Consider the following 13,725-nt stretch of genomic DNA (forward strand, 5'->3'; position numbering starts at 1 on the left):
TGCTTTGGTTAGGGGGTGGGGAACAGAACTTTCATTTCTTAGCATTGCTTTTGAGGGAAAAGTTTGTGGGCAAAAAAAGCATTTGGAGATACATTTCTCAGTCTGTATCTTTGGTAGAAAATCCTTTTGAATACCTTAGTCTAACATTTTAAGCAATCCTGTGTTTTATAAGACAGGAAAAATATTTCCATTTACAACTGTGAGCCAACTAGTGCTTACAAATATTCAACTTCAAAAAAGTGAAGGATCTAGTAAAAAGCTAGTTCCAAATGTGTAATATTTCATAATTTTTATGACTTGTGTGAGGTTGGATTCCAGAATGGTCCCCATGTAAGCAGCAAAGAGTTCTTCAGTAGTGTCTATCTGGTGATGGTGTTGTACCATGCTGACACATTATGTTGCATCCTAGTATGTGTATTTTGCATAAGAAGGTAACGAACAATCATCATTTCATAATGAAGTTTACTGACTGTTTTCATGACTATATTGTCAGACTGGGTGTAATAGTCAAAGCTGTAGTGATAGGACACCGTTATTTCTACCATGGAATGTTTTCAATCTCTTTTTTAAACTTTTCCTGTTCACCACCTTTTGATTAAAGAATGACATTTGTCTATGATAAAAACAGGGTCTGCATATTCAATAGTTACTTGCATGCTGGTGAAAATAATTATATAATTAAAAAATTTAAACAGAACTTTTGTTAGGCACTATACTTGTTAGTGGTTTTATTCCCAGGCAAAAGGATCACTTTGGCATTTGAGCTGCAATAAAGCATTGTAATGTTTTACAAATGAGCAGCATTTGTCATTAAATATTAGCCCCCAAACATCTGAAATGGTCACAAAGGCTTAAAACCTGCTGTAACCCAGACTGATCCTGAACTACCGAAGGTGTGAACTTCCTTGCTCTCCAGCAGTTTGCCAAACCAGTGCATGGCAACATCCATTAGGTGTAAGTACATGGCTCTGTGCATGTCTCATGTAATCAGTATAGGGAATAGTCTAATATCAGGGGGTTTTCTTACATACTTGAGAAGAACCTAACTGTGTCTGCAGTAATTTTTGAGTTGTTACATAGTGATGGATGGGGAATTTTTACCTCATGCAGCAAAGTTCAAGGCCTCTTACTTTCCCATCTTGTGCATTGGAGATCTCTTAATGTTGTGGCTCTTCAGCTGACTTCAGGTTTTTCTATTCTCTCATCACTGATCCCTTCTATTCATTCAGTTCTCATATTTGCTTGTACCACAATTTGGTAGCTATCAATTTTCCGATGCAGTAGCCCCAACATACCCATTATAGCAACTCTTCTGTCCAGGGTGTGTTTCCATATTCTCTTAAAGAATCATCTTCTCCATGTAGTCTGTTTACCGAGACTTTGCTTAGCCTTTTCTACACGTTGGGTTTTTGCCTTCTTTTACTCCATCTGCTGCTTAAAAATGTTTTACAGCTAACACTAAGTTTCACACTCCTGTTTCTTTTGCTTGCTGATTATGTTACCAGTTTTACTTCACTTCTAGTCTTCTTCCCTTTCCTTATCATCTCCTGTTAGATTTCCTAACCAAATAGCCCAAATGTAGCCAGCTTCTTTGAGAGCAACCTGGCTTCAGTTCCAAGAAAACAGTGGAAGGTGATGACTAACTTTTCTTAAAATAATTTCAATCTTGATATGTAAAGTCTGTGGAAAAGTGATGTTCACCTTGCCTGAAGGTAGCCAGGAACAGCCTGCAATACTGGCCACTCTGACAATTTAATGACAAAGGTCATGAAATGTATTTAAGTGGGGATATGTATGTTTGCATTCTATTACAAGCATAGACATTCTTTAACAGTTCAATTCTTTTATTTCATTACATTTTCAATGTGAAATTCTATTTAATTTTAAAATTATAATCTTTAAGTCATGTTTTGCACAGTATTCTCTTTATTTTATTTACTCACATCTGTATATCTCTTCATAGACAAGAGCAGAACCCCTAGATCATCAAGAGTATGATTGCCAGAGAGAACCATGGGAAACTAAATACTTCTGAATTATAATACTTTCAGAATATTTTTTAGTGTTTGGTGATGCACAGTGAGACTGTAAATGGGAAATCTAATTTTCATTTTAGTTGGCCTCAAAGCTTTATTTTAGGCCCATTTGACACGATGTGCACTAAAAAAAAAATGTGAAATGTATTCCCCAATGTCTACACTGTTGAAATAGGAGGTATTTTATTCAGGGTCCTGCTACAGATTATTTTCTATGTTAAGTGGCCAGATTACACTGTTTTAATCTCTTTGTCTCTGGTCTTCTGGGTGAAATTAGGATTAATCACTGTGTCCTTCCAACAGCCACTGTCTGCCTCATGGTCCTTGAATTAACCATGCAAGGAGCTGGCAGGGATGTCAGGACAGTTTAATACATTATCAGGATAGTTTAATACATTATCTCTCTGTTGGTAGGCTAAAGTTAGGTTTCATTGGTTTGTTTGAGGAGACCAGGTACATTACAGTGTACTTCTTATCTATATAAAGTCTTTGCAGTCAGTTACTGAATCATATCTGTGTCATCACTTCAAGCCCATTGGCATGAAAGTAAAAGCTCTACATTTTTTTATTCAACTTTTATGTTGGAAACTGTAATTTTCCATTATGTGTTTTATGTTTTGGTTTCTCCCTTAGCAAAAAATATTTTCAATATTTTAGTCAATGAACAAAATATAAGAACATTACCCTGGAAGAGTTTAAGGAGAGAGTTTTAAAGTTTTCTGCCCTTGAAATCTGAAAGACATTTGGCATTTGATAATTTAGTGGAGGATTTTTTATTTGTTTTTATATGTAAAGGTGCTATTATTATTATAAACAAGTTTAACTCAATATTCAACCCAGACAAAGCTACATAAAATATTTTGGCAACACTCCTTTTATTTAACTGATAATAAGCTCTTGGTAGTAGAAAGAGTATTGGCCTCAGCCTTGTTTTGTGTTAAAAAATGCAGAATATATGTAGAAAAATGTCTCTTGGGTTTCATAAACTATACTGGCAACTGTGAAAGTAGTATCTGTCTGAGTTTATCATGGAAGTTTCTGCGAGCAGCTCTGCTATCTAAGACACAACTTTCCAGTCCTCTCACTGTGATTACATTTGTCATGTCGCAGCGCTCGCCAGTGAAGTGTAAGGCGACCAAGCCTAAATGGAGCCAGTAAGAAATGAATCTGTCTGCCACAGATACTTCAGACAAAATTATTAATGTTTAGTGGCAGGGAAGTGGCTACCCCTTCAATGGATTGAATGATGACAGAAAGTCTCAAAGCTGTGATAAGGTTGTGGCCAGGCTGGCTTTTGGTCTAGAAGGTAGATAAAAACACTCTGTCTTTTGGGTTTTTAAGCACGTCTGGTTTCTTTTTCCTGTGTGCATGCTGAAGTAAAACTTGATTATTCATCTCACAGGCTGTCTTTAAACTTAATCATAATTTTTATATGTTTGTCTCACAATAAATATGAGGTACAAGGAGGTGATAGTGTTAGAGAGAAGTTTTTGTTATGATGAAAATAAGAATCTACTTATTTTTTTAAAGGTGACAACTGATAGACTCAATCTTATTAAGTGGCAGATTTCAGGACTATAATTTTTAGGCTCTGTAGGTGACTGGCTGTTCATTCCCTTGTATATTTTTAGTTTAATTTTTTTTTTTTAACAGATCCACTGATTTCCCAATGTTCTATATTCCCTACATGTTTTCTTATTGTTTGGGCTATTTGGAAGTATATTCTTTCTGAAATAATGAGAGAAATGCTTTAGCTAAATCTATTATTTAAGGAGATTCAAGTGATGAACACTCTTAACAAGTATTTATAGAATCTGCCCTGGGCCTGAATAACTCTGCTCTTCAGATTACTGCAGTGAGAGTTAATCAACTTTCTGTTGTCTAAGCTGGGAACTCTAGTTTTTGTAGAATTATGTTCTCACTAAGACAAAATCAAGAAAATACTTGGGAAAAGAACAAGAGGCAAAAATTGCTGAAGGTAGCACAGCTGATGTTATCTTTTCTGTCAAACTAATATGCTCACTTTTGAGCCAGAATTGGCATAAGATGGGGCAGGGATTGATCGAAAATGAACCAAAGTCATTTTGCTGAAATAGGGTGATTTTGAGAAGTGGTTGTAAAGTATGAGGTGGGACAGTTAGAGCATCAGTTTAGCAAAGTTTAGCACACTGCAAGCTTGAAAGTCATTCCCACCACACTTCTCAAGTTAAGGGTACCACCTGGCTTCTCCAAGAGCACACCATGTCTTTTCCACCTCCATCTTCCTCTCTCACTCTCAGATCATACCTGGAAGATCTGTCCTGCTCCTGAGGATTTGGTTGCCATTGAGAGAGCTGGCTCTGTGAGGGGACCAAACTGCTTCTCTAACAGAAAAGTATTAGTAGTGAAGAACTAAATATTTTAAGTAAAAACAGATTTTCAGAACAATAAATCAGTTTATCACATGCCTGCTTTTGCTTAAGGGTTATAATTCTCAGGAACTGGGGAACACTCACCTTCCTCAGACTTTTCTTCCACAGTCTCCCCAGTGGCAACCTATTTTTAACAGAAGGCCTAACAATTGAATACCCACCCCTTTCCTAGGAATATCTTTTTAACTGTTTTTTGCTCTCTGAGCTCTGCATTGGCACAGTGGTAGTGTCATTTTGGACTGGAGCTTGGAAATATGTTGTTGTGTTTCTGTTGCTTCTCCTTCTGTGACTGTTGGGAGTCTTGTGCTGTTTTCTCCAAAATTCCTTTTTTCCTCCTCCCATTATTGACTTAGGTCCATTAGTTTCTTCATAAAGCTCTATCAGCTCGCCACAGTTGAGTTAACCCATAATCAGTGGTGTTCATGCAATTTTTGCACATTTTTGTCTTAGATTACTGTCTTGCACCTCCATGCTGATCAGGGTTCCACTGAAGTCAGTGGGAAGTAGTGCAGGAAAAGCCTGAGCAAGAGGAAGGTACATAGGGATTTGCTTGCCATTGTGAGAAATATGGCTGTAACCAGCCATGAGCTGACAAGCAATGTGCTTTTGCCTAAATCTTGTTACTTTCATGGAAAGATGAAAAAAACATTTGTGGCCAATAGAGAAAGCCTAAGATGACAAAAACTTGCCAGTGGCAATTATTTTCCAACTGGACTAAGACTGTTGCCCTTATTTCAAAGGTAACCTTTTTATCTGCTTCTCTTGATCATACGGTTTAAATGGTGCTGATGCTCCTACAAAACACATCCTTTTCCTCTTCCAGAAGGATTGAGTTATTTTAATTTTATATTTAATAAAATCTTAATTAAGCTGAATGATCAGCCTTCACAAAATATATTTGCAGACTGGTAAAATTGCTAACCACACTCACTGGTTTATGATTTGGCCCTGTGGAAGGCTAATAGTTGCCTTTGCCTCTATTTCACCAGTCTGCTGGCTTTTCTTTTTTAGATACAGCTGTAGATTATTTATACAGTTCTCTGTGCCTCCAGATTTAATATGGTCACAAACTAAACCTCCTTGAAATGAGCCTTTGGTGTGCCACCTCTACATTTGTCAGGGCATTCTTCTTGCTGAAGAAGCATATGTACGGGTCACATGGGCTTCACTGCGTCTCTATCCAACCACTTGGAGCTTCCTGCACAGAGAGCAGGATGCAAGCCAGGAGGCTGTGGACTGTCCCAAACCCACACAGTGAGTCAGGGATATGGTTGGAACTGGAACTGAGTGGCTGCTAGCTCTCAGCCTTAAGTGCATTAGGGAGCAATGCTTCTCATCTTCTGTATTTCCCTTGGTATGAATAAATAGGCTCAAACTCCAAGGAATTTCATAAAAGCTCCCAAAACCTTGAGAACCACAACCATACTGTTGAGATCAGACCTCTTACATAATACTGGAAATTTGGGAAACACAGCCTTAAGATTGTCACTTATGAGTCTGGAGGTTGTGGATCATTTTAAAAGTGCTATCTCAGGGACACAGAGGTTCTGACTTCCTCCTTCACAGGGTGGCGTGTTATTAACATTTTGCTGTTTCAAGCAGAGACAACCTTTCTCCAAAAAGCTGCTTCTCTAATTGAAGCAGAACATGTAGTGATGTTACACTGACAGTGATGCTTAATGGCACCTGGTCTTTAGAAAAGAGCTGCATTATCAAGGGTCCCTCACTGTGTGAGGATTTTTGTTTTGAATTAACATGAGACCCATGGGGAGCTGTGCTCTCGTGACCTGGTATGTTAGCAAGCAGTGGGTAATCCATCCTGGAAGGGGGATGTTTAGGTGGGACAAAGACTGGAATTGAAGATTCCCTGGTATTTCCCAAGAATAACATCTAGATCTGTGAGAACTGATTTGGTAAATATTTTTTTACATTACATATGCTGCTATTTGCATGTTGAGTAGTCTGAATACCTGCATATATTACACTGCTTTGATAAAACAGTCACTTTGATAAACTCAATAGTACTTGTGTAGTCCCTGTACACATACAGGGATTCAATACTGATTTACTCATACGTAAGATTTCATTTTGTTATTTAAATGATGTCTACAGTGAGGGGAACCAGCTATACTTGTATTTGAAAAAGAGGAAATTAAATGATAGATGTGCTCTTATATATCTGACTTTGTAATCATGGCTTTTGATAGGTTGGAATGTGTCTGAATATTTAGAAAACATCATGGGAAGGTCAATGTTACAGATATTTTTTTCCTCCTTTGGAGAAAAGTAGACATGAAGCAGAAGAAAAATTGTTATAGAGAAAAGATAATGTCTTTGAATTTTTCTCCATTCTGCATCATTCCCATAAGTTTCTATTTGAAGCTATCGCCATGTTTTGGCTGCCACTTTTACTGAATCTACCTAAATTCATTTTAAAGGTGAATTACTTGGCTGCTTGACATTTTTGTTCTAGATTATGCTGCAATCTAACTGATTTGCAGTCAGAGAGAAAGCATTACAGCTTGAAATAACAGGTTTCAAAGCTTTTTTTCCCCCTGACCTGCGCACATGAAGGTCTCCCAACACTAAAAACATACAAGGCCATCAAATGAAGAGGGCAGGTTGTGGAAGCGCTGGAAAAGAACTGACATTTAAATTAATTTTTGAAAGTATAAATTTGAAACTTACGAAAAGAGCAAGGTGTGTCTGGTGAAGTAGAATAAAGTAGAGGAGAATATGAAAGTGGTTTTTTTTAATGTGCTTAGCAGACTGAGCTGGAGTTTTAAAGATTAATTAATTTTCAAAATTTTGGCCCTTCCCACACACAAAGACATATTCAAAAATAATAGTAACACAAAGTTGGATTCTCAGTGTGTAGCCTCAGTGAAATAACAGGCATACTAGTGGTGTGGAGATGAACTGCAAGGAACCAGCCAAGGATATATGATTTCTTAATGTCATTCAGCTGTTCTTTTTTCAGTCTTGGATAATGGTGAAAAGTCAGACTAGGTGCCATCTCAAGTCCATATTTTTTGCTAGATCAAGCCAATATAGGATTTATATTTTTGTTTTCTACTTTCTTATTTATCAATAAAATTCTCATCTCTTATTAAAAATTAAAGATCTCACATGATTTAAAGCTCTCTTATAGAAAGGGTTTAAGTCTTTGCAGCTCAGAGAATTCATAACAAAATCTGTATTATCAGTATTATCAGTATTGTAAACACACAATGTGTGTTTACAAGGTTGATATATAAAATGAGTGAAAATTGTAAAGAAACATTTTACAGTGTGACATTGAACTCATCAACTGGGTTCTGGCAGGCTCCCAGGCTGAGTGTAGTCCTTTACCTTTCACAGTTTGTTTCCTATCTGCATGATGAAAAAGGACATTTCTCTCACCAAAAATGTGTGGCCTTTCACAAGGTTATAATTTGGTACTGTTTGCCATGTTAGGGTGCACTAAGAAGTGGACCCTTTTAGAACCTGCTCCTCTCTTTACATCCAAGCAGCCAAAGTGCATTCATCCCCAGTGCTCATGTAAGCCTTGAGGTTCCTCAGCTTTGGAATTAAAGAGATGTGTGCAATCACATGCATCACCTTGAGTTAAACATTATGTTCCATGGTAATTTTCTTTTTTTTTTTTTTTTTTTTAAGCTTGAGAGTAAAGACTTGAAATTGAGGTTAAGCTATTTTGCCATTTTAAATAAAAACAAAAATGGGTGGAGGGGAACACAGCTTGGTGACAAACTTTGTTTAAACTGTATTTGAAGTACCCAAGGGTTGGAATAGATCAAGGAATATTTTAAACAGTGAAAAAAGAAAAGGAATTGTCTTAGCAATATGTGCATGAATGCTCTGAAATGTAAACTTTATATCATCCAGTGTATTTTAAACCCTCATACATTTGAATCTTCAGCTGCAGTAAGTACTGATTGTTTTTGTAACTAGAATTGATTGTGCAACTGGTTGTGCCTGTCCGTGTAAGTGCCGGTATGGCTACAGCAGCCCTGGAGTTCAAGAACTATTTTGTAGAGGATGCTAATGAATATATAGAGAAGAAAGTTATCCACTTGTGTCCTCAGGCCTTAACTTGTAAGTTTTATACTGCATTGTATTTTTAAATGTTGTTGGTGTACAGGAGTGTTTATAGGTTTTGTCTCTCTTCAGAGTCAAGGAAGCAGAGGAAGTCTGCAGGCAGAAAAAGGGGAAGTCGCTGTACAATATTAGACCAAAACATGACTCTGGAATTGTAAGTAAAATTTGTAGCAATGCTTCTGTTTATATCACTTGTTTTATCTTTTTCTCTTTGCATTTTATAGGTAGGTTATTCTTGATGTATGTTTTTGTCTTGGGTTGGGTTTTTGGTTTTTTTCTTTAATGTTTAACCGTTTCCTTAAAGATGTTAAATTAACAAACTTGAAATCTGCCTATGAATATTACTCCACAGAATAGGTGTAGCACAAGCAAGAGCAGTTTATTATTGCCCCACTGTGCCAGTCTGTGTTCTTGCCAGTCTTGGTGTCGGATGCACATAGAAGGCAGGCAGTTTTGGTCTTCCAGCTTATTCTGTTTGTATTCATTCTCTTTTCTACAGATAGAGCATGAAAGGAAGAATTTTGATAGTTACACATTTTTCAAGCTGGATCATTGTGTCAAATACAGTGTTTTCTGATCCACTGATATAGATTTGTTTGCAATAGAAACACTAGAAAAAGATAATACTGTGCTTTCACCATTCTTTTGAAAACAAATAACTTCAGTGATAACAGAGGAGTAATTCTGGTCATTTAATGAAACTTTTCCCCTATGATTGCCTAACCATTGTAAGGATCATGACTGATTTTACAGAAAAAGTATTCTGGTACCTGACATTTATTTCATAACTGTAGCAACTGGCCATCATTTATGTTTGAAAAATATTAGAAGATTTTTTTCAACTGTCTGTCTCCCTCTCTGTGTCCTCTGCTCCCCACCACCCCAAGACATGACTTAATTCTTTCATGCTTTGTAGTCATAGCTGTGTAGTTATATTATCTGTGACACATCTTGTAAATGAAGTATGAGGTAATTTGCTGTATTCCAACTAATATAATTTGATACAGGAAACAATAATATTGCATTTATTGTTTCTTATTTTGAATGTTTAGTGAGAGTTGACTGTAGCTGGTGCCACAAGAAATGTAAATGGAGTGTTAGCTTGGTAAGGAGTTATAAACTACATTTTATCAATTTTACTTAAAAGCAGATCAACAGTGTATTTCAAAAAAAAACCCCAAATTACCATTTTTGGGAGTTCTTCATCTTATCTCCAACTATTTTATCTCCAACTTACATACTGCTGTATATGAAGACACTGAGAGATTTCTTTAAAAGAAATAACTATTTGTTTAATTATTCCTGTATCATTCTTATTTGCACTGAAACGGAAACCTTCAGTCTTAGTGAAAATTTGATGAGTGAAAAGGAAAGTAAACAAAAATATTTCACAAGCAGTGCATAGCTGTAGTCTACTTCAGTTCTAGCTTCAAAGTTTATTTGTGAAGTCAGTGCTACAGTAAACATAATCTAACATTTGCCTATGTATTTCTTATTCTTTTTATATTTGTGAAAGTTGGTTTTGTGTACACTCAAATTTTGCCCTGATTTTTAAATTTTATTTTATTTTTCAGAAAGCAAAGATAAGTATGAAAATCTGAGAGAAGAAATTCAAAAGCCATTGTTACCTGGTTACCAAAATTCCACATGCCTGTGGGTGGGGAGTGAGAGGGAAGGAAACTACATCATCCTGATCATTTGCTTCATTGACCTTTTAAAATTTGCGTTTTGTTCTCTAGAGTTTTCCACCAACTGATGTGTTATTGTGCATTCATTCACGAATGTAATCACTTTAATGGAGTGCCCAGAAATAGACTAGGTATGGACTTGAAACACCTTCCCTGTACTCTGTATCTTCTTTGCCACTCAAAAATGGTATTTTGTAAAGTGTATGGTATATTACGAATAGGACAAGTCAGCATGCATAAAAAGTGGTATCTGCATCAGTTTTGAACATGCTGAAAATTGCATTAAGTTGAACTTCATAAGAATGCTACTTGATACAGTAAAACATTTCCATTCCTACTGGCAACGTCTGACACAAATACTTCATGGCACTGCACTTAGTTTAGGGAAAGAAATGTTACTCCTAGTGAACTGTTTGTATCCGTTTCATGTTGGCATTTGTAGTTTGTATTTTGAATTGTTAAGTGCTGTTTATACAGTATAATCAATGCTTTCCCAACTTGTTTGGTTGCCCTCCATGACTAAATATTTGTGGAACAAGATGTTTACTGTAACTATGTTTAAAATCGATAAGGCAGCATACTTTTACTTCATCTTCTGCCAGATAGCGAATGCCAGGTAGTATGGGGGTCAGAAATCCAGCATTAAAAAAAAAAAAAAAAAAAAAAGGCAGAAAAATACAGAAAAGCACAGAGGTATGATAGAGAGTATGAGAGATTTGACTATTATAGTTTGTTAATATATAAAGCAGCTAATACTTTTACATAAACTTAAGAAGGTATAGTATAGTTTTAACTGCTGATCACTTAAGTCAGACAGGCTTTTGGCCACATGTACATGACTTCCCTTCTGGAATTAGCTTTACAGTTAATTTAAAACTCCTTTAGAGAGCTATTAAAAGATGCACATGGAGACAACATTTATGGAAAACAGTAGCCAATTCTAGTGACAGAACATAGACTACAAACTAATTGACATCAAGTTCACACTTAACAGAATTACAGACGTTTCCTCCAGGCTTTCAGGGTCCCTGACTAGAAGGTTAATGATTGAAATATATGACTTAGGGCTTCCATTTTAGACCACACGCTTACTTCCTTTTTGCGATCAAGAATTTGCTGTATCAGTTTTGGACTGCTCAACTGATAACAATCCCTTCCTCCAGTCCTTATTTATGCGCCCCAAACCAATCAGTTTGATAACATTTTTCTTAATAAGCTAATTATTCCTGAAAGCAGACTGTGTGCACAGCTCAGTTGGATGCACGTGCTTACAGCTTTGGAGCCTGAAAGACACTGGGGTAAGGCAATGAGCTCTAACCTGCTGGGTTGCATTACTCCCTGTCTAATCTAGCACATCAAGAGACATTCTGAGCTGTTCAGAAGCTAATATACTAGACAGGGTGTCATAAAAGGAAGTGCAAAATATGACCTCAGGAATCTGTTATTCTTCACATATACCAAGCACTAGAAAAGAAGTTTTTTTTCACTGTGTGAAAAGCAAGTCTCCTGTTGCTGATAAACCTATGTGAAAATCTGTACTAGCAGTAATTTCTGGCAGGGATATAAATTACCAAGAATGGAATTCTAAAATTTTGTGTTGATGGGAGTAACATTACTATTTGGGGAAGAGAAAACAAGAGATTATTTGCTGTTACGACTAACTTATGGAAAAAAAAAAAACTTTAAAGAGTAAAGCTATTTTAATGGCACTGATTCAAATCCATGTTTGTATTTATGTAAACAATAGTCTTCTCCTCCTAAGTGCAAGGATACAGTAGCATGTTTTCATTTGTAGCCTTCCTGTTCTCTTCAGTACCTACAGTATGTATATTATTATACTAAATGAAATAATAGATCATCTAACAAAGATCACTATGTGCAATACTGTATTTAGTGTTTCTATTCCAATTTTTTTAGAATGTTAATTTATAAGAAAATAAAAGGAATAATAATGAAATAACTGCCTTCTCTTGTCACTCTCTGGCTATGCTGTAGTGCGCTACAAACTATTTGCTCCCTAAGTTCCACATCCCAGTCTGGCTCCTGTGATCAAGGAAGAGCCTTTGTGAAGAGAGCAGAGGAAATAAGACTTCTCTTTCCTTGCCTTTTGGAATGGTAGAAACAGTAATTCCCAGTTATGTTGATACACTACCTCTTCCCCAGGTGGTGGTAGTGAGAGCTTCAGCATTCTTAACCCAAGGATACTATGTAAAACTCACTTCTCCAGCTTGTGAATGCCTCCCAGTCTTGCTTTTGGCTCAGGTTTGTAACCTGGTCCTACTACATTGCTGAGTTAACAGTCTCAGGAAAATGCTAGTAAGGTAAAAAAAATGCATTGAGAAATATAATCTGCATATTATAATCCTTTTACATATATACAAGCGTTTTAGCTACCTCCTAAGAGGTCCAGCAACCTCCTAAATCTGTCACACACATACATACCCTTTCTACAGGATCTGCAGCATGGATGCTAGAAGTTATTTCGAGCCTCTCTCTCTCTGAAGTGTCAAAGGTTGACTGCAGCTGATGGAACCATATTATGATCTTAAGACACATGCTGCTACATAGATTTTTCTTTCATCTTACTCAGACCCAGCCTATTTGGTAGAACATGGAGGAGCTCTTTTATACTGCTCCTCTCCAACCTATCTCAAACCTCCATGCAAAGTAGCCCACTATGTGCAGCACCACAGCTGACCCAAAAAACATCCAAAGGGGACTCACAGCACAAGTTTCACTTCTGCTCTTTGTTTTTAGCAGCATACTCAACTTTTTACAGAATTCTGGACCAATGCTGTTTTGTTTGTTTGTTTGGGGGGTTTTTAAAGAGGATGAACACCTCACTGGTCCCCTCTCCCCTCATTTGCTGCAATCCCCCTCTTTACTGCAACATCAATCTACACTGAAGAATTGGCCCTAATTCTACAACAGTTCTCACAGACAAAATTCTGAGCCTTTGTTGATTGCCAACACCACACATTGCTCACTGTTACTTAAATGCAGCAGCAAAAGAAGGACTTTCATACCTGAGCATACCTGATGTGCTGGCAGAACAATTTGGTTTTTATGAGGAACTAAGAGGATTCATGTTGTTTTGCCTGCCAATTAAAGCCTTTCAGAAGCATGGCACTTTGTCACGTCATGACACTGTAGTGGGTTAGCTTTTTCTGTAGCACCTTTCATCATCCCAAAACACTTCCAAAACTTAGTTAAGTATTAACCAACTGTGGCAGTGGGAATAATAATAAAAGAGGGATCTTCCACAGACTGACTTTTTTTCTTGCTCAGTTTTTCAGTGATCAGCTTAAAAAGTTGGAAGCAAATGTTAATTTCATTGAGAGAACAAATAGCAAGTCATTGCATTGCAATTATTTTGTTGCAGACTCTAGGTTAAAAGCAAAGCCGAATTTGTGACAAATCCACTATACTAGTTATTTCAGTTACACAAATTTTAAACTACTATGGAGAGAATAAGCAAAAACTGATGAAGTT

General features: G+C 36.7%; 1 protein-coding gene across 1 annotated transcript in view; it reads left to right on the plus strand.

Moving 5' to 3' along the window:
- Positions 1–12,193, plus strand: part of FMN2 (formin 2) — a 155,026-nt gene extending 142,833 nt beyond the window's left edge. The window contains exons 17-18 of the mRNA XM_059841678.1: positions 8,618–8,699; positions 10,120–12,193. Coding sequence (XP_059697661.1) covers positions 8,618–8,699; positions 10,120–10,146 — 109 coding nt within the window. The 3' untranslated portion in view covers positions 10,147–12,193. The remainder of the gene's footprint in view (positions 1–8,617; positions 8,700–10,119) is intronic.
- The last annotated feature ends 1,532 nt before the right edge of the window (positions 12,194–13,725 follow it).

This window comes from Haemorhous mexicanus, chromosome 3, assembly GCF_027477595.1.
Source record: "Haemorhous mexicanus isolate bHaeMex1 chromosome 3, bHaeMex1.pri, whole genome shotgun sequence".
NCBI lineage: Eukaryota > Metazoa > Chordata > Aves > Passeriformes > Fringillidae > Haemorhous > Haemorhous mexicanus.